The sequence below is a fragment of the Felis catus genome, chromosome A1 (genome assembly GCF_018350175.1).
Source record: "Felis catus isolate Fca126 chromosome A1, F.catus_Fca126_mat1.0, whole genome shotgun sequence".
Classification (NCBI taxonomy): Eukaryota; Metazoa; Chordata; class Mammalia; order Carnivora; family Felidae; genus Felis; species Felis catus.
The window spans coordinates 50165206-50186211 of record NC_058368.1 but is presented as its reverse complement, the minus strand read 5'-3'; the positions used below and the strand labels follow the sequence as shown (position 1 = coordinate 50186211).

General features: G+C 38.4%; 1 protein-coding gene across 23 annotated transcripts in view; it reads right to left on the bottom strand.

Annotated features, from left to right (window-relative positions):
* The window catches only part of LMO7 (LIM domain 7), a 196018-nt gene that overhangs the window by 42566 nt on the left and 132446 nt on the right, over positions 1 to 21006 (bottom strand). For 11 of the 23 annotated variants that reach the window (XM_045054447.1, XM_045054431.1, XM_019828007.3 and 8 more), the window contains 9 exons: positions 16787 to 16817; positions 15876 to 15989; positions 11523 to 11721; positions 7883 to 8135; positions 7261 to 7545; positions 6669 to 6947; positions 6193 to 6396; positions 4154 to 4873; positions 3168 to 3197 (listed from right to left, as the gene is read on the bottom strand). In XM_045054447.1, coding sequence (XP_044910382.1) covers positions 3168 to 3197; positions 4154 to 4873; positions 6193 to 6396; positions 6669 to 6947; positions 7261 to 7545; positions 7883 to 8135; positions 11523 to 11721; positions 15876 to 15989; positions 16787 to 16817 — 2115 coding nt within the window. The remainder of the gene's footprint in view (positions 1 to 3167; positions 3198 to 4153; positions 4874 to 6192; positions 6397 to 6668; positions 6948 to 7260; positions 7546 to 7882; positions 8136 to 11522; positions 11722 to 15875; positions 15990 to 16786; positions 16818 to 21006) is intronic. The other 12 variants (XM_019828051.3, XM_023252243.2, XM_019828047.3 and 9 more) reach the window with 7 other exon arrangements.

Below are 21006 nucleotides of genomic sequence, written 5' to 3'. Positions count from 1 at the left end.
AGTGGTCTGCATGGATTATCTTATTAAATGATGTCCTAGTCTGGTTCTACCACTCACTAGCTGTATGTATGTCCTCAGGAAAGCTGCAATAGCTGTGTCTCTTCATGTCTCTACAATGCAACTAATACCAACCTCTTTACCTCATAGAATTGAGATTAAGGACCAGAGATAGTCTAAGAAGTAATATCTAAGAAGCAAGGGATCAAAAAGGACTAACATGTAGCAAAATTTACTAAATATAAAATCACTGATTGCCTTAAACAGCAAGTAGAAATTCCATGATACTAAGTTTGGGGTCCCCGGAGTCCTGAACTTTCAAGGAAAGAGAGGAATACACTTACTTATGCACTTTTAAATATATTCCCATTAGGTGCTGTGGGAATTCTCTGAAGCATAATCAGTACTAAAACCTGGATAATAGGCTTTAGAACGGCCACAAACTAGAATGATAATATAAGAAACTTTTCATTTTTAGGTTGATAGTCTAAATCAGGGTTTCCCTATAGCAGCACTATTGATAGTTTGGGCTAGAGAATTATTTACTGTAAGAGGCTGTCCTGCATCTGGCAGGACAATTTAGCAGGATCCCAGGATATAAAAGCACTAGGTGCTGGTGGCAAACCTCCATCCCCAACCCATCCAATGTAACTCATCAGAAATGTCTGCAGACACTGCTGAACGTCCCCTAGGGACAAAATCCCCAGAAACTTGCATCAACTTTATTGTCCTTTCCTTTTTGTTTTCTTAGGTGTCCTTACAGTTCTATAGAATCTTTTGGCCAAAACCCATAGGTGAAATATGTATCCCTCAGTTGCCTTTGATTACAACTTCACCTTGAATCAGTTTTCATTTCCTGTTGATCCTGGCAGAAGATTTAATGGCTCAGTCATATCACAAATTATAGCTATATACCCTTACAATAACTTTGTCATTAACAGCTTTGACCAAGAGGCATCATAACCATGTTTTCAAATGTCATGGAACCATACAGACAAATCCATGCAACACAAAAGCACACATGAGGAAATGACCGCCACATATAAAGCATCAGAGTAAAAATAAAGTGACAGATGTTAAGCGCCAAATAAAAGCAAGCCAAAAGTGAACACTCTAAGACTTCAAAAGGGAATGTACATTTCTCTTTCACCTGGTCCTTACCAAAAGGAAAGCATTCATGCTACAGGCAGGCATTTTTCAATCACAGGATGGTGAGCAATAATGATTTTCCAGGTAAGTATTCTAAGTTCAACCACATACATGTCGTCCAAGAAATATCATGAAGAAATATCCCTAGTTTCCTGTGGATAAACATTTACAAACATGTTTATCCACAGGAAACAAGTTCTAGATTAAATGCCTATACTCAATCCAATTTTTTCTTTTCATCGCAGCAAATCAGTTTAAGGAAATTATTGGTAACCGATAGAACATGGGGGAAAAAAATCCCATGTAAAAGATTTTGATTACAAGTGGCATAAAGCACACTCTAGTTTTCTGAAGACATATTCACATTACTTTCATCAATCTCAATTTACAGACAATCTTGCTTTATTTGTGTTAACCTTGGCGCTAAACTGTAAGAAGAACAGGCTTTTAAAACAAATACTGTACCACACAAGCAACAATCTTGAAATAGTCTACAGAAGGTATTTGCTGCTGCTAGCTACCTCTAGACCAGAAAAATCCTTAGCTTTCTAAACTTGGTATTTGGGTTTCATTTCTTTTTTCTTAACCCAGTCATACAGGGTATCCCTAAGGAGGAACATGTACAGTCATTGAAATGGCTGCACATGTTTATATTCGTATCAAGTTCTTATACTCAGAAAAACAAACTGTTTAGATTATAAAGCCTTATTAGCAATGAAAATTCTGAAAGTTTTCATTCAAAATGCTTGAAGCTGCAGAGATTTTTTATCAGTTAAAACAGCTTTCCCATGGTGAACTGAGATTAGCAGATGCTTAAGCTTCATGCTGACAATTGCCTTGTTCACCCTCACCAGTGAGAAATCTTTAAGCACTTGAGCTGGATAGGGAATAATGTGCCTTTGCATGGCCCATTGAAAGCATGCTGGAAGCCTGATTTTTAAAATCAGTGGCTGAGAAGTACTTGCAATTAGTTGCCCGGGGCTCAATTACACTTTTGACACCTAGAATGGTTATATTGCTTTAAACAGTAATTTTAGCAAGTTCCAAAATTCCTACACTCTAAAAATTATTCAATGCTATCAAAACTGGAGATTTTTAGAGATGACATAAATCCCAGTAGGGGAATATACTTAGTTACTAAGGCTTAGGCAGATTAAAATATTTGACATACTTAAATTTTCTTCTTGTTGGAAAAAACTATTAGCAGTTAGATTCACAAAATTACTGCAAGTCTGATGGAAAATACTGAGATGCAGCCACCTGGTTATCCTGCCCTGAGCACAAATGATTCTCCAGTGTGCAGTAAAAGTATGGCAGCATTTGCTCTTAACTCTCCATTGCTCCAGAAAAGGAAAACATTTCCAGAAGAGTTTAAAAGATTTTAATTTTTGCAGATTTGGAAAGCTGATTTGGCGCTGTAACATAGCCATATTATAACTTTTTACCCTAATCAGGAATCATGAAAATACTTCCAAATTCTACTAAGGGAATATTAATGTCATTCACCACCCTGACTAATGAACCTCTCCATAAGCTAGGAGTGTATAGATAATACCACCTGTATGAATTCCAACTTCAAGGTAAATGCTAATATTCCTTTCCATCATAGATTTTTCTAAAACACCTTTATTAGGGCTTCAACATCCAGCAGTGAGAATTTTGGTCTATATGGCAATCAAATACCAAACCAAATATATCTAATCTTAGGCAAGTAATTGTGTTACCTTTAATCGACTCCTTAAATTTAAAAAAAAAAAAAAAAAAACTTGGATTTTAAACTTCTAATAAACACAAAACCTACTGCAGTCATATAGCACTTCATGCACTGCACACTTGGATACAGAATTATCATCATTAAGCTGTAAAATTAAGAAAAAAAATCCCCATTTTAAAAAGTTACATGCACAGCACACAGCATCCGCATTTAGTGACATGCCAGGACAGAAGTGCGACGACATGTTATACAAAGGACAAACAATATGCAAAGATTTTTTTCTTTTACGGTAAACTAAAAAACTTACCCATTCTCACCATAAATCTTTTGAAAGAGTCTAAGAAATCAGAAAACCAAAAATTAAAAGTCATTTTTCGGTTATGTTAGTTTCTAAATGTTCAATAACTTTAAGATTCTAACCTGAGATGGACAAAACTCAAAAAGTTTTATCACGTTTTAATGTCTCAAATTCTAATTGATCTCATATCTCAAGGAATCAAATTAAGCAAGATAAACAGTCTCCTAATTTACCTTGAACCAACAAATCCATAACAGAAAACTTCCTGTTGTCAAGAATAAAATGTTGCATTTGGATCTCGTGATTTTAATCAGCCTTACATTTGTCCATCCCAAAGTTGAACAAGTTGAACATCAAAATGGCAAGTTGCATAACACATAAATGCAGACACCTTATGGCCATAATTACATACATGTAAAATTTAGCAGACAGCAAATAACATTCATGCATTTAATAAAGTCTGCACTCAATTTTAAACTAGAAATTTAAAAAGTCACATATTGACAATCCAAGGAACCTAGGTCAAAAACAAAAATTATAATCAAGTTAAATGAAATTTGCAATGCCATATTTCAAGGGACATGGTTACACAGAAATCATACATTCCAAATTATGAGAAACACAGAAAACTAAACTACAACCAGACTGTTTCAGAAATGCCTGGACATGAGACTATAAAGTCTGTAAATGTAACATTTTCATGAAACATCATGTTGCAAATAGTACCATAGTCTTCCTTAAGGCCAAAGGCAAGGCTTATGTACACACCTTTTTTAAACAGGCCTCAGCTAGCTGATTTAGAGATGTGCAAATATGGAATTGCACTTTTTCCATGAAATCACTACAGGTTCCTCAAAACAACACAACTTTTTGCAGGATGCTTCCAAATGGCTTGTGACATGCAGAGTTGGGCAACACAATGCCACTTTCTCACACAGAAAAGTTATACAAGACCATCCATTACAAGCCACATCCTTGCAGAAACACACTCTGACCTCTCGACCATGAGCCGTTTCTTGTGCCTAAGTCTGCTGGCCTCCCGGATGGCTTCCCACCTCTGCAGGTCTGCCTCACTGCAGGGGCCAGGGATGAAGCTGACGGGAGGCACGGTCGTCCCCAGCTGCCAGGACTGGATCTTGCGAGTCAACAGGTCATCTTTCTTCTGCCGGTAGGAAGGCACTAACACTCTACAGCTCTTTCTTTTTTCTTTGGATGGGTGTGTTCTTTCAAGCACACACAGAAACTTGGCTTGAATTTCTGGAGGAAGAGTCCAGGGTTCAGGGAAAGGAACTGGCTGGTATCTGTCTGGGGCCCCTGACAGAGGCACCTCTTTTTTCTGTGCTGGAAGTCGGCGAACAACCATATCATCTTTTTCTAGATCCGGAAGTACAAGTTCACCTTCTCTACACTGCAGAATTATATCTCGCTCGACAGGATCATCTTGCTCAGAAAACCTCCTAAGATCTTCGAAAGCCCGGAGAACATACGGATTTGCATGGAAAGCGCCAGTCTTTCTGACAAAGAAATCATCATTCTCTAAATCAGGGTCTAGGGTTGACATCTCGAGGTCATCTCTTTTATACCCTGGTGCAGAAAAGAGATTCTTTCTGCGTGTTATGAGCCTGGGGCCGGCAGTGGGATCAATTTTGGTATTTGTTTCAGAAGACAAGATGTCATCAGAATATGTTTGGAGGGCCTGAAGTAATAAAAACTGACTGAAGCACAGAAAAGAAAAAGGAAGGGAGAATCTTATTAAGCTCAGGTAGAACAGGTAATTAGGCAGCAGACCAACTAGTCAGTTACCACGGGTGAAATATGTCATGGAGTCACAGGAGGGATTCTTGCTTGGGAGAAAGACTAGCCTTTAATGCCATCACCCGTGACTTTCTTGGATACCATTTAAATAAGCAAATGCAGCGTGTGCTTCTCAAGAAAGGTGGGTGCTGTCCAGGCCAACTGATGGGGCTAAAACGTAGACAGCACACACCTCCCTGATGAATACATACTTGCTTTTACCCTGCCCGTATTCTGTCACCCACAGTGATACAGCCCCCATCCCAGCGAAGCAGCGATCTTGCAGATTTTGAAGAGTCGGTCATTAAGCACTTTATGCAATAGGCACAGGTAGTCAGCAGAATTAAAAAAATAAAATGCTGTGAAGCATTCAAAAAGACCCCAATGGGGGCACCTCGGTGGCTCAGTCGGTTAGGTGTCCGACTATAGATTTCGGCTCAGGTCATGGTCTCATGGTTCGTGCAGTCGAGCCCAGAGTCGGGCTGCACATTGACAGCGTGGACCCTGCTTGGAATTCTCTCTCTCTTTCCCTCTCTTTCTGACTCTCCCCTGCTCGTGCATGCACAGCTCCCTCTCTTTCTCAAAATAAATAAATAAACTTTAAAAAAAAATCTTTTCTCTGCATTTTCCCACTAGACTTGTGCGCCCTGGTGTCTATCTAAAAGTTATTTTCTGGAGCGCCTGGGTGGCTCAGTTGGTTAAGCGTCTGATTTTGGCTCAGGTCATGATCTCAGGGTCTGAGTTTGAGCCCCGCGTCAGGCTCTGTGCTGACAGCTCAGAGCCTGGAGCCTGTTTCAGATTCAGTTTCTCCCTCTCTCTTTCTGCCCCTCCCCTGTTTGTGCTCTGTCTCTCTCTGTCTCTCAAAAATAAACATTCAAAGAAAATTTTTAAATAAAAACTTTTTAAAAAAAGTTATTTCCTTTCTCCACATCTCCTTACATAGCAAAACCACAGAATTAGGTCAACTTTCACAAAAGCTTTTTAGAAATAATTTTCCAAAAGCACAGACGATGCCACATGTACTATCTTGTACATTACTGTGAAGAATATTTAATTCCATAGACTTCCAAGCTCATATGTTCCCATAGAAAGCAATACGTTATACATTATGCTTTTATGCTAAATGTTATAAGGTTTCATGACCCAGCGCATCATGGTCAGAGATTAAAGTAGCAGCAGAAACTGGCACAGATGTCCCAGGCCAGACTCAAAGCAGGCAGGCTCATGCACACAGGTACACCTGGGCTCGTCCGCGGCACCACTGGCTCCCCTGGCTGCATGGGTGTCCCAGGAGTTCTTGGCCCCTCTGGTAGCCAGTTCCAGCAAGAGTGAACGTCTTTGGCAGTTGCTGTCTAGCCTATGCTTTGCTTTTTGGATTCTACTAAAAATGGAGGAGCTTCTGTGAGAGCCTGAATCCTCATCCTCAGAATCTGAATTCCTCCTACTGTAGAGTGATACAGAGAAAGGAGGGAGGAAAGGAGAAAGAGTTGGAGAAAACTAGAACTACTGAAAATACTGCCGTGCAGAAGGCTTTTTAAGATCCAGATCCTAAGGTTTAAACTTAAACAGCATTTTTTTTTCAGTGATAGAGGTCCTATGGGTATTAAAGGGAAAAGGAACCTTTCTCTTTCCCTCTCGTAAAAAGCACACACAGAAGACACCCAGCCAGGGTGCCGAATGAACATTAGAACAACAGAAACATGCACAGAGACAAACCTGAATCCCTGAAATTCTTTATACCATGGTTTGTAAGTTTCTCTTTTTATTCTTTTCCAGTTCACATCTTCTGGGATCCAACATTTGGGAAGAAACTGATCAAAAGCATGCCCTGGGTTTGGCATGATTGGACTTAGCTTTCGCACATAAAGATCATCCTTTACGGTGTTGGGTGTACTTGTCTTTGCTTCTTTCTCTTCCAAGTAACAAGAGGAGTTTGAAGTTTCTTGTATTGTTGGCCAATTCTCCACATTGGTACCCCAAGTTCTCCTCTCATTACTGTTCAAAACATCCAACCAGTTAAGATACTGAATGAGCAGTTTGTGACACAGAACACAAAAGGCATGCTTTCTGGCTCACAAAGTTTATATCACTGAATGAGACAAATTAGTTGCCACTCTATCATGACAGCTCCTAGAACAAAGTTAAGGCATGATAACAGCATCTCATTTTAATCAGAGGATAGCATGATATGCAAGGGCCAAAGATAATTATAAGATGTGTTAAAAAGAGATAAAATTGCAAACAATCTGGGGTGTTATATATTAAAATCAACATAACAGACATTCTGATCTAGGAGAATTTTTCTGACCTCGTCAACTCGTACAGCCCAGTGGCTAATGGGTCAGCAGGAGAAAACCTTTGCGAATAAGAGCTAGGAGAGGTGGTTTTCGAGATGAAACACTCAGGCCTCTTTTTCACTTGGAATCTACGGTTGGCTAAGTCATCCAAAACTACATCAGGCAACCTTCGTTCATCCTCGGAGTCCGAACCACTTTCAGAACCGTACACCTCCTTCTGACAGGAAGCTGCATTGGAAAAATCCCACTCTGCTTTGCTAATTTGATGGGAAATTAAAGGATTCTCTGTGTGTCCACTGAGATCAATCAAACAGGGAAAAAATGGAAGAAAACAACAGCTCACAGTGAAAAGCAGAAGTCATCCAATATGCTGAAAGATGTCAATAAGCTAAAGGCATGTATCTAAAAAAAGAACCAACACACCATAGGCTGACATCCTAAAAGGGAAGAAACACCTTCAGGATATGCATGACTAAAGATAATAGTAAGAAAAAAAATGCACTTTCATTAGTGAAATTTTTGGGCTATGAAATACATTTTAAGAACTATTCCTTTTCCCACATTTAAATATCCCTGCAAATTCACAAAGTGCACTGAATCTTAAAATTCCACCATCAGCTCGCATCCCAGTACCTTGGAAATGTTCCATCCGCTTCTGCATAGACCGGGCTTGCCCAACTTCTTCTGTTATCCTCGTATTTGTCCGGCTTTTTCTTCCTCAACGGCGCTGGCACATAGGATGGCTGTCTACTTTTGTTGGGTAAAAAACGATTGAATGGTAAAGCAGATTTTGGTTCAATAGCTGAAATCCTTCGATAGGACATATCGTCTTTATTATAATCCTGCATCTTGGATGAAAATTCAGAATCTGTGTCGCTTTCGCAACCTATAAAAAAAGCATGAGAATTTGCTTTACTCTCCAGATCATTTGTCTAACTGAACCCACACAGCATGCCTGCTTTGTCTTTCCCTTGGAAACCCAGGGCTCTTCTGCTAACTCTGGGGAATATTTTTAGAAATTTGTCATGAAGTTGTGATAAGATCCATTAGGAGGAACTTGCTTTGCATACTGGAGGCACATGCGCTACATTCTTTTACTGTTGAACATTCTAAACAGAAAATGTCCCCATTAACCACTGAACTTCTTCTCTTCCCAATCCTCCTTGACCCTGTGACTGTACATAAAATTTATTGCTGGAATACATATGAGTAAAATATAGCAATTGAGTCAAAGACACCGAAAACTAGATCAAAGAGTCATTCAAGGAAAAGTCTGTAATTTAAAATAAAGCACACCATTGTCTCAAATTTCTGTGAGGGCAAGAGAGATAAGGGAGGACATGGAAAAAGCAGTAGAAAGCATAGTATCAGGAAGGGGTTGGCTACATCGTTGTGAGATCCCTATAGGCAAGGGTCACACATTAAACAGGAGGTTGGAACTTCAGTAATCATTTGGTCCAAAGGAATATCAAGCCTCATGTCTAAATGAACACACACAACTCAAGGATCTTTCTCAGGGTGGCCACGAAAATACTGGGAACCTTGTATTTTGATTCCAAAATCAAATCAAATCATTTAAACACAAATTCAAAAGAATACACTGTGATACACCTCAAGGTCAGATACACACAAATGCTGATGTGTTCTCTTAAATAAATAAGTCTACTCTTGTAAAGACACAGGAAGAAAAGAGACTACAAAATACTACTACAGATCCACGCTGAGTTGTCTCCCTTTTCTGCCCTTTTGTTCTTTCTGCCTCCGTGTATTTGCAAAGAAAGTTTGTAGAGGTTGCCCCCTTCCCGCCAGGGTTCCTTCAGAGGATAGCTGTGCACGGTACCTGACAGCTGCAGCCTCTGGGCACAGCGAACTCAGGGCAGGTCAACCTGTGCTCAAGGCCATCTTGTCTCCTCCCTCCTGCCTGGCAGAAATCTACAGTAAATAACAATGAGAATGGCCTACAGGAAGTGGTTTCACACACCCTGGGAGACCGTGAGGCTGGAACAGGGTAAAGGAGAAAAGGCAAAAAGGGAGGAAGAATGAGCAGCTACACGGGGAGGGTTAATGGTCAATCATCAGGTGCTTCCATTTTTACCACCTCCTGAATATCCCATTTTGTTGCAAATAAGAAAGGTCTTAGAGGTTCTTGCCCGAATGTGTACATGTGGAATTTTAAACACACAGGGAGATTTTCTACTTTGGAAGTTTTAAAGCTAAAATCTTTTTATTTTTGAGTGCAGTGAAGTTCCCGCAGAGTAAGCAAATATTCTTGATATGGAAAGGGAGTTCGTATAAAACTAAGGAATTTGACTTTTCAGTTTGTTAACTTAAAAATATTATCCTAAGGGGGGGAGGGTGGGGATCAGTTTGGGACCTCAACCAGGCAGGCAGCAGAATTTCAACATGCTGATTGCAAAAAAGTTTGATCATCCGGGTGGCCCTCAGGCTTTTCTCTTCTTCCTCACTTGTAAGTACCACATCTTCCCTTCCGCACTCTTCACACAAGCTCTGCAACCCCTTTCCCAAGATCAGGAAGCAGTGTGACAGTGGCCGTCTGCTTTCTGTCACACATACCAGGCATCCAGTCCACCAAGTATCTGAGGAGAGGACTTTAATTCCACACTCGGGACGACTATACTGAACCGACGGAAGTCTGTATATTCCCACATGCCTTCAGTCTTTGCCCCTGTTATTCTTTGTTGGCCAGATATAAATTTAAACACTGAATGTTTTAGGTTATCCAGTCAGGACAAAGGAATATAGCTCATTAAGAACGTCAGCCTCTGCTTTTACGGTTTTAATCACTCAGATGAACTATAAACTCAGATTCATTTCCTTAACCCTGTACTAGTCATCTGGGCCATGAAAATGTCATACCTGGATAGCAGCCACCAACACATGCAACAATAATCATAAAGGGTAACTCTTTGATAGCTACTCATTTTTTTTAAAATTTCAAATGCCACTACTACTCTAAAACCTAAAGAGATGGGGTTGTGTTTCACTTAATTTGTTGATTATTTTTCAAAACCAAATCCATTGTACACCCATTGCTTTTTTATAAATTTACATCAGAACAACAACAAAGATTGAATTGTAGTTGAGCACTGTGTGCTAAAGTATTTAGGCAAAGTCTAATGTACTCTGAAGTGCCTCAAACACCAAGATGGATAATTAATGTATATAGAGGGAGGGGAAGATATGTGGTAAAGCAAGCCCAGTAAAATGTTATGGTAAGAACTAGGGCTTGGAACATGAGTATTCACTGTAAAATTCTTTCAACTTTGTTGAGGTTTTAAATGCTTTTTGATAAGAACATTAAGAAAAACAAGTAAAAATATAAAAGTAATTATCAAAATAACCAGCAAAGTAAAATCCCTAACAATTTAGCACCAACTCACAACCAGAACTCTCCATTTTTTCATGTCGATGCTAGAAGCACAGAAACTTTACTTGTGGTTTTGATCCATCCGAATTTGAATTGTTAAAGGTACACAGTCGGGAATTTCTGACCCCATCCAATAGCCATTGTTAGAAGACATGCATTTAAGTAACTGATGTGGCCATAATATTAGGATTTTGAAACTCGTAACAAAGTAACTTTCATTTTATGTTCTTTTCTCACTCTGTCCTGGATTTGCTCTGACCCTAATAAAAACAAAAGAGGTTTCCTAACACCATGCTAGTATGGCTACTTAATTTATCAAAGTTTAGCATAATAATCTATTCTGGTAGATATCAATCATTTTTTTTTGGACAGAATTACAGGGATATGTTTCCTCCTTTTCCTTAAGAGAAATTTTTTTATCTTTTGGAATGAAAAGTATTCAGAAACTAGAGCAGAATTTTATAGAGGCTTTCTTTTTTATGTTTAGGTACGTTGGTAAATAGGCCTCATAGCACAGATTATCAAACCTGCATCTGGACAGAAGAGAATCAGGACAGGTCATCATTGATAGAACAGGTCACAGTTAATGGTCTCCTCCCCACTCTCTTCTAACCATGGAATGAACAACAATGAAACAATGATCACTCTAGTGGTAATACAGTGAGGAAGCAATGAGAAAGGAAAAGAAAGAAAGAAGAAAAAAAAAAAAAGAAATGAAAAACGAGAAAGAAACCTCCAATGTTTTAGTCTCCATGGAAATCACATCTTTGTAAAATTTTTGCCCCAAATGTTTTTGCTCCATTTTCCTACTCTCTCCTATTTCCAATTTTCTCTTAATAATGCAAACAAGCACAAAATACACTGACAGTCAAAGATGCAACTCACCCTCACGTCCCCCTCTCAGCGTGATATCAGAGGAGCAGCTTGTGAATGACCTAGACCCCAAAGAGTCCAAGCTTTCAAACGAATCTTCTCTCTTATGGTTGCCTGGAGGAGTAGGAAATTCTCCGCGTTCAGCACACCAGATATCACCGTAACCACTGTCCCTGCCACTCCTTTTCAGGCACCTGGAGTCTTCAAGAGCCTAAAGGAAAAGTTTTTAAAGAAGAGTGAGTCAGCATAAACTTCCAAAAATGTAATCAGTCATTACTTGTTTGTATAGCTCAAGTTGTGCTATATTTGATAGGTGTGGCAATGAGATTTCTCTGTTAAACATTAAAAAAAATCTGACAAAAATCAGAGTATAAATCTGTAAATGTTTTCCCACAGTATTTGGCACTTAGGTAACAATGAGGAGGTATTCAATAGTATTTAATAAAAGACTACAGTTTATCTAAAAATAAGTGGGAGGGGGCATTTTAATAAAAGAGAAGCTAATAATAGATTCAAATGCTAAAAACCAGTGACTACAGGTATCTAGCAATAAACATGAAAGGAGTCAAAGCAAAAAGTCAACCTTAATTTCCATGTTCCAAAGGAGGTAAGTTAACATGATTCTAGTCAGCCTACCCTCCAGGAAATATTTGCAGTGTTTAGAATAAAGTAACTTTAACTCATAGTTTCTTAAGATAAAACTTTAAAAACAGATAAAAGGGCAAGGACAGCAGGCATACACCACAGAGTTCATTCATTTCCACTGATCACAACACCTAGATCTGAGCCAAGGAAAGTAGACTTGTCTGCAGATATTCAAAATTTACTTTCCCTCAATCTTAGTAAGCATTTATTTGTTTGGCTCACATGAGAGATAAATAGACAGATAACAAATGTGATTAGCCATAGGTTTGTAAATTATATAGAACTTATTACAAGTATCCTTTTGAGAGTACCTGGTTGGCTTAGTCAGTAGAGCATGCGACTCTTGATCTCAGGGTTATGAGTTCAAGTCCCATGTTGGGTGTAGAGATTAAAGGTAAAATCTTTTAAAATTTATATACATTATACAAATATATATAATACATATATAAGCATTATTTTGAATAACATTCCTTTATGAAAAAGCTAATAGCAAAATAAAACTGGACTTTTTTTTTTTTTTTTTTGAGAGACAGAGAGAGAGCACGAGCTGGGGTGAAGGGCAGAGGGACAGAAAGAGAAAAATCAAAATCTTAAGCAGTCTCACGTGGGGCTCGACCTCATGATCCTGGCATCGGGACCTGGGCCAAAATCAAGAGTCAGATGTTCAACTGACTGAGCTACCCAGGTGCCCCAAAACTGGACTTTTTAAAATTAGGATTTAAGTAAAATTATAAAGCCCTTAGCCTTGTCCTGATACATAGTAATCAAAGAACATCTAATGACTAATTTTTTCATACAATGTCATTAGCATATAAATCAGAAATGCTAGTCTCAGATGAGCAAACTACAGAGACAGTTTAAAGAACGTAGGAATTCCTAACACCCAGATGTAATATGTGAATCTTGATTACTCAGAATTCAGATAAAATGAGCCATGAAAGAAAGCTGGGAGACAATTGGGAAATTCTGAATACGGACTAGGTAATAGATAGTAGGGAACATTTAATAATTTCCTTCAACATAATAGACATTGTAGCTATATGGAAGAATATGCTTACTCTTTTTTTTTTTTAATTTTTTTTTCAACGTTTATTTATTTTTGGGACAGAGAGAGACAGAGCATGAATGGGGGAGGGGCAGAGAGAGAGGGAGACACAGAATCGGAAACAGGCTCCAGGCTCCAGGCTCCGAGCCATCAGCCCAGAGCCCGACGCGGGGCTCGAACTCACGGACCACGAGATCGTGACCTGGCTGAAGTCGGACGCTTAACCGACTGAGCCACCCAGGTGCCCCTAGAATATGCTTACTCTCAAGAGATGCATGCTGAGTTTTTAGACATAAGAAATCTACAATTTACCTTGAAATGGTTAAGTAAAAACAGATGAATGGATAGACACATGGGTAAAGCCAGTATGGGAAGTTTTTAACAATTGAACCAGACAGTACATATTTGGGTATTTGTTGTAGTATTCTTTCAACTTTTATAATTATGAACATTTTCAACATATGGATAAAGTTGAAAAAAGAATGTTTACAATGCATCATTAGCAGCTGTCCCGGGCACACTTTCGGCTGAGACTCTGTCAACTCATGGTTCAACTGTTGGACAAATGTATGAAGCACCAATAAGATCTAGTGGATTTACGTGAGCTTTCATATACTTTCGATGCCAGACACCCTGGCATTAGCATTGATATCCTATCGTAAAAATGTCAGCACCTACCTTGTACCTTATTTTCAAGGAGATGGGGAAGCTGGGCCTAGTGCTGGTACCACCCAACTAATTCTCAAAATATAAAAAGATTACAATTTTTTAAAATATATCTTTAGCTCTTTCAGGTTTCTTAGACATGCACTTGTGGAAGTATCAGAGTCCTCAACATACAGTGAGATGATTTTTGACCTCATAAAAAGTTATCTTAAAGTTATTGATGATGGGTCACCTCAGTTATAAAAGAACCTGAGTCTGGCCTTGGTGCCTGGTTTTTACGAGGACTTCCCTCTGACAAGTCATCTAAAATGAGTCATCTCCGATTATATGATGACTCAGGTGCAACAGCTCACAAATTTTTTTTTGTTTTTTAATTACATTCTGGATTGGCCATTAAGCATTATCTACTTCAGTGGGAAACATCTGAACACAATGACTTTGAGTGGAACAGAACAGATGCACAACAGAGATCATATGTATTTACACACTTCTTACTGCTATCCCCACTCCATAATAATGGAATGGCAACAACTGAGGTTTGATCAATTTTTTTTTTTACCTATTCTGGTTGTGACACTGGTGACAGGAAACAGCTTTTAATAAAGCATTCCCAGCACAAATGCTGTAGTAGGGTTATTCAACCTGAGTCAGACTGCCATAAAAAGAACCAAAGGCTGTGAAGAGAGCACTGATGCAGGAGCCAAAGCCCCACGTTATTTTTAACTGGACGTTTTCTTAGCTGACATAACTGTAAGGCAAGGTTCTGCTCATGCCCCAGGCCACCTGCACATTCATCCATCACAGCCTTATCTTCTTCAACTTCCGTGACCTGTTCATCTGTCTCCATCAGACACTGGTGCTCTAGGATGATGGGCCTTTCGTGACTGTTTTTCCAACATCTAGAACAATGCTCTATAGCCTGAATTAACTGTTTCAAAGAATTTGGGTGAAGTACCATCCACTCCCTACAATTCAAAAATAAAAATCAAGAAGGAATACTTTAATCTTCTTTGCTCTATAATCTCATATTTCTACAGTATATGTGCTCAGACTCAAGCAAAAGGATTTCAAGATCAAAGTAGATGTTAGGCAAGGTGCTCATTTTCATCCTGGCCTAAATTTCTATCTTCCAATCATGGTAACTAACATTTATTACATCCTTACAATGTGCCAGAGACTAATGTTAAATGCCTTATTGGTACAGTACCATTTAATCACCATAAAAACCCATGGAGCAACTACTATGAATCAGATGATGGTATATTATTTTAACTACCTATTTTCTTCTGAGCACTGTAAATTCCCCTGGAAAAATATCCCCCTAGAGAACTTAATTTCCCCATTTGGATCCTATAAATGAAAATTTGGCAGAACTATGGTCAGTCCTGGCACTTGACCCTCCTCAAGGAATCCTTGAGCATTCAAAAGCTACAACACTGACTTCAGGACATAAAGGACTGGAAATGTGTTTAAAACAAAAGATTCTAATTTAAGCCCCATATCATGTTTCCTGTAACAGCATTTACTGCTGTCTAGGAAACACAAGCAATATGACAGAATTATGGGGAGGATGGAGTATGGGCATAGAGATCTAATGAAACATGACAAGATATTAAGATAGAGAAACTGAGTAACTTCAACACACGGTAGCTATCCTGCAGCACCTCTCTAATACAGGTTGAATTTCCTAATATAGAAAGAGTTAACTTATATCCAGTGCCTTAGAAAGGAAGCAGATATGTCGGTCATTGAATTACCTAAAATTAAGAAATAAATACCTAGACTCCCTCACTGCTTTGCGGTGGCATACAAAGCCAGCAAATAAATAACAATGCTTTCTACCCAGCACAATCCAGAGTGGAGTAAAGATAATAGGAGCTGCCATATTTGTTAGAAGAGGGGAAGAACGAAAAAGGGAAGTGGAAGGAAAGGAATACAGGGAGTGGGGAGGAGGACAAAGCAGTAGTATAAGGAACAGTATTCATTGAATCCAGATGTAGTTTCCTTACCTTAGTCAGAGCTTGTCCTAAAAGATTCTCAAATGCTTTCAAATTAAGATAGGGTCCATTATAGTAGGGGTTACTTTGTGCTTTTCTTCCCAACCAGTACAATGTTATCAAAACCTTGAAAAATGCCATGAAACAACATCAGTCTAGTTAGTAACTAGTTGCAAGTTCAAATGCAGCTGAGCACTCCAGACAGAAGATAGTGTATTTATCTACGGTTGAAAAGTAGGTTTTCTTTTAAATTATGTGAAGGAGAAGGGCCATTAAAAATGTTAATTATTCTTAGATTTCTGTCTCCGAGCACATTCTCAGACCAAAAGCTCAGATGTCAATAGGCATTTGTATAATCTACTAGTTCATCTGAAGGAAAACATTTATGAAGAAAGCAAATTAAACTTCCAAAGCAATAAATTTTTCCAACAAATTTACAGCTTAAACTCTTAAAATCAGGAATTCTCAGCTTCCTTAATAAGGATCTTGAACTCTTGTATTTTTTTTAACTAAAGCTGTCACAGTTTTAGAAACTCTTCTAATATGCAGAATGTTAAGGATAGAAGTGTACACCGAGCAATTACCCGGAGTTCTTACACATTCAGTGTTTTTCCTTAAAGTCTGATCTTGTGGTTTGACTTACACCTCTAAAGATCCTGAAGTGTGTTTTTTGCCTTTCCCACCCTTACTCACATATAAGATGCCACTTCCCAGGTTTCACCTACCCTCCTACACTCTGATGTCAGAGAACATATGGCTTAACCTTATTTAAACATATTTAGAGTTCCTGACTTGTTGGCTACTGTCAGAAATTCCATTAGAAAAAGGATTCAGAGTGTATCAGATATTTTTAGATACCACTGTCTTATTACAGAACATGTAAGTAAAAAACCATTAATAATGTTCCCTTAAATATAGCTTACATTTTTCACTCTCCTATCAGTTTCTTCTTGCCTGTAAAGAAAAGAGAAAATGCCTATTAAGTAACATCTATGAGCCTTCAATTATTAAGTAGAAAAAGGTCTTTTATTCTAAAAATTCTTTTATTCTAAATGAATATTAATACCACCTGGACATTCAAAAACCTTAGACTGCATATTATCCATCAGAATTTTTCAACATTCGCTGATTTCATGAAATAGAATGGTCCGTTATCTATAAGCAAGTTTGTCTTTTTCTCATTTTTTTCATTATAGATTTTTTAAGTGTACTACTGGCATTTTTTGTATTTTCATTTTAAACAATGTTTAAAACCATTCAAAAAGTGGGGAGAGCAGGAAGCAGGAATCAGTGTGCTCATGCAACAAAAATTGAGAAAAAAAAAGAGGGGGAGAAAAAGCATTTTTGCAGAGTTTTCTTTTCTATCGTCCATGGGTTTTTCATCCAAGTTACTCAGAGCAAATGCTTAGAGATCAAGGTCCTACAGATGTTGAGAAGTACAATTTAAAAAATGGCCATGAATCTCTGCTTGAAGCGATTTTACTTTGTCACAAGAATCATGAGTTTTCTCCCTCACCTGTAAAAGGGCATGATATTTATGGGAGAAGTTAAAAGGAGGCAGATGTCAGCACAATGTTGAAGAAGGAACCCTTCATTAACAAAGGGTTACCCTAAACTAATGCACTTCCTGTCATTAGACACACTTATAAGCAGGATTGTTGCTAATTCAGACTGGAGAAGCCAGAACTAGGTGACCTCTAAGGCGGCTTTCTAGCCTGAAGTCTGTAAGTGATGTATATTTGCCAAATAAAATGTATATACATATATGTCCTGTGTACATAGGAGATATATAAAACACATATCTAACATAGAAGACATGTATACAGAAAGGAAAAAGGGGAGAGAATGAGCACACAAATATTTAACTTAGCTTTCAAAGAATCAATGAGACAGCTATGGCCATTCCTTTCCGTAAAACAAACATGAAGTGAAATGGACCCTAGAATAACATGCACCTCCCACCCATCCCAGCACAGGACAAAAATAGAATCCACAAGTTCCCACACTATTGCAGAAATATAAACTGATCAACTACTTTTTAATTTTTAATCCATTTGGTAGTAACTATTCAAGCCAAGTCTATGCATATTCTATGGCCCAGCAATTCCACCCCTAGGTGTCTACTGGACAGAAATGCCTACATATATTCACCAAAAGTCATTTATGAGGTTTACGGAAGCACCTTTCATGACAGAATAAACTGGAAGCTGCACATATGTCTTTAACAATAGGATGGACAAATTACAGGATACCCACAATGAAATATTATATGACCACAAGAGCGGGCAATCTGCAACTGCATGCAACCACATGATTCAGTCTAGCAATGAGAAGCAAAAGCAGCCAAACACAAACAGTACAGACTATTCATAGCAAGTACAAAAACACAGATATAATGGGAGAAGTCAAGAGACCGGTTACCCTTGTGGAGAAGGATGGTGGAATGATTAGAAAAAGAAGGGGGACACTGGTATTTCCCTTTATTTTGATCTAGAAGCTGGCTACCTAAGGGTTCTCTTTCTCTGAGGTCTTTGAATTGTACACTTATAATACATATCCTTTTATATATTTCTATTATACTTCAAAGAGGTAAATGAAAAGAATAAATTGTACAGCCTAAGTGCTCAAATCATAGCTTATCTCCTAAGTAAAAGAAAATCATCTTGTAAAAATCAAAAACATTTAGTTATTAGAAGCAGTTAATGGAGGGGGGTCACTAAAAGCTGATCATTAAAAAAATAGCACATAGAGTTGTAAAATATAGAGCTTCTTTTTACCATGATCAACATATACACCCCAGAAATTAAGCACAAAAGAACTATTAATATTCAACACAAAGCATAGGCTACACTGAAAACTGCCATCCAATTAAAATGGGATGCTTTGAGTGGAATATTCTCTTAAGCACACTGAGGGCAGAAGGAAGAAAGCTCTCTTGAACCCCTGACCTCCTTTCCACTTCCCCTCATGGAGGTTTCTATTCCAACACACTCCTTTGCCATTTACTTTTTATTACAATAAAGCAAACGCTATAAATGCGAGGTATGGGTCTATTCTGTAACAAACATAATAAGCAGTAACCTTGGCACCATAACCTTCCACGCACTTTACATTCTCTTCTATGTATGAGCATTTATAATGCATTCTTGGACACAATGATATGTAGTCCAGTCAAATTAGTATCCTATCACTGAAATGTAATGCCAGGAATTCAAGTAGTCAATGATTTACTGGAGTCAATTGAGGCCACTCTCTGACACATAGCAAACACAATCCACCGCATGGAAGTCAGTAACTAGGTGGCTTCCTTGCCTTCTGTGGCCACCGGGCACAATCCCAAAGCCTTTTAAATAGAACAGGCTCAAAGGGAAGCTCATGGTAACAAAGACTTTCCGTGAGCCAACCAAGTTACTGCCCAACACAACAGAACCAAAAATAAGGCAGCCCTATCTACAAAGTTAGCTAATTCCTCCACAAATACTTCAAGAGTTGACATGGTGTAATACCATGTGTAAGAGGATGGGCTTTGGGTCAGATCTGGATTGTACTATGTCCTTCTGAGCAATTTGACTCTCAAAGCCTCAGTTTCCTTCTTATGAAACTGGGGATAATGGTCCCCAGTTCAGTAGATGAGGAGGAAATGTATGCAGGTACTTAGCAGAATCCCTACTGTCATGGTAAGTGTTCATCAAGGAACATTATCATTAGACTATAAGCTAGAGAGGGCAGAGCCCATTTATTCACCAAGCTCTGTACAAATGCTTCCTACTGAAGCCATGCTGGACCCAGATATTTAAAATTGTTAAAATAAATAAATGTTGAAAAAAAAAAAAAAAGAGGGGCGCCTGGGTGGCGCAGTCGGTTAAGCGTCCGACTTCAGCCAGGTCACGATCTCGCGGTCCGTGAGTTCGAGCCCCGCATCAGGCTCTGGGCTGATGGCTCAGAGCCTGGAGCCTGTTTCCGATTCTGTGTCTCCCTCTCTCTCTGCCCCTCCCCCATTCATGCTCTGTCTCTCTCTGTCCCAAAAATAAATAAACGTTGAAAAAAAAATAATAAAATAAAATTGCAACCAGCCTGTTTGATACTCCCCACCACTCATCCCTGCTTTATTTCTGTACTTCTAACCATCTACTGCATGCATGCATTCATTACGGCTCTCCTGCACCAGATTCCAAAAGGATTTTTGTGGTTTTGTTTATTGTCATATCTCAGGTGTCTTAAGACAGGTTTACCACTTGGCAACCACATAATATTTTATTAACAATGCCTAGCACAGTGCATGGCACACAGATGCTCTCAAATATTGACTGAACACATTTATTTAGCTTACAAAAATGTAACTTAGCAAGAGAAAGCCTAAAATGATAATAGCTCAGGAGAGTCCTAATAAATATTCATGATGTCAACGAACAGTTAAATTGCATTACCTTGCTTAAAACATATCCAATTGATTCAAATTGTATTGATACCCATAATTGGGTTTCTTTTTTTAAATACTATTTCTAAAATTGCAATAAAAGGGAATTCTTTACAACTGTACATCAGTGAGTCCAAAAAGGTAGAGCTTCAAAAACAAAGACCAACTTAAGAGTGCTAAGTACAAAGATAAGGTTTTAGTCCCTGCAATGAAGAACTTCCCATCAGAGCTCTGAAAGACAAAAGCCAAAAGAATCCAAACTTTCCTTGAAACCCAAATTCACCATCAAAGGGGGTAGAGGTGAAACATTAATAATGTCAATAAATGACTATATTGAATATGTTGCTAGTCTTCTCTGTGTGTCATACACTAATTTTTGAATATTGTGTTTAATATCCAAAAAATCACAAGTAAAACATAGATATAATCCTCCACTGTTATATGAAATAGCTCTGGTAATTTCTTTGCTACCTGACAAAGGGCCAAAAAACATGCCCATCACAGACCTCTGAACCTTCTACTAGAGGTCAGGAAGAAAAGAGGCATAAACTCTCAAGTGAGCCCATCAGTGAACACATCCTTCTGTAACTACCTTATCCTAATAGCTTTTAGGTATCCTTTGAACCAGGAAGTCCTAGGTCTGATTCCTCCTTTATAAGAAATACCATCTTTAAACAAAGGGAAATAAATTCCATGCAGATGTTCTAGCTCTCTTCCAGAGATACC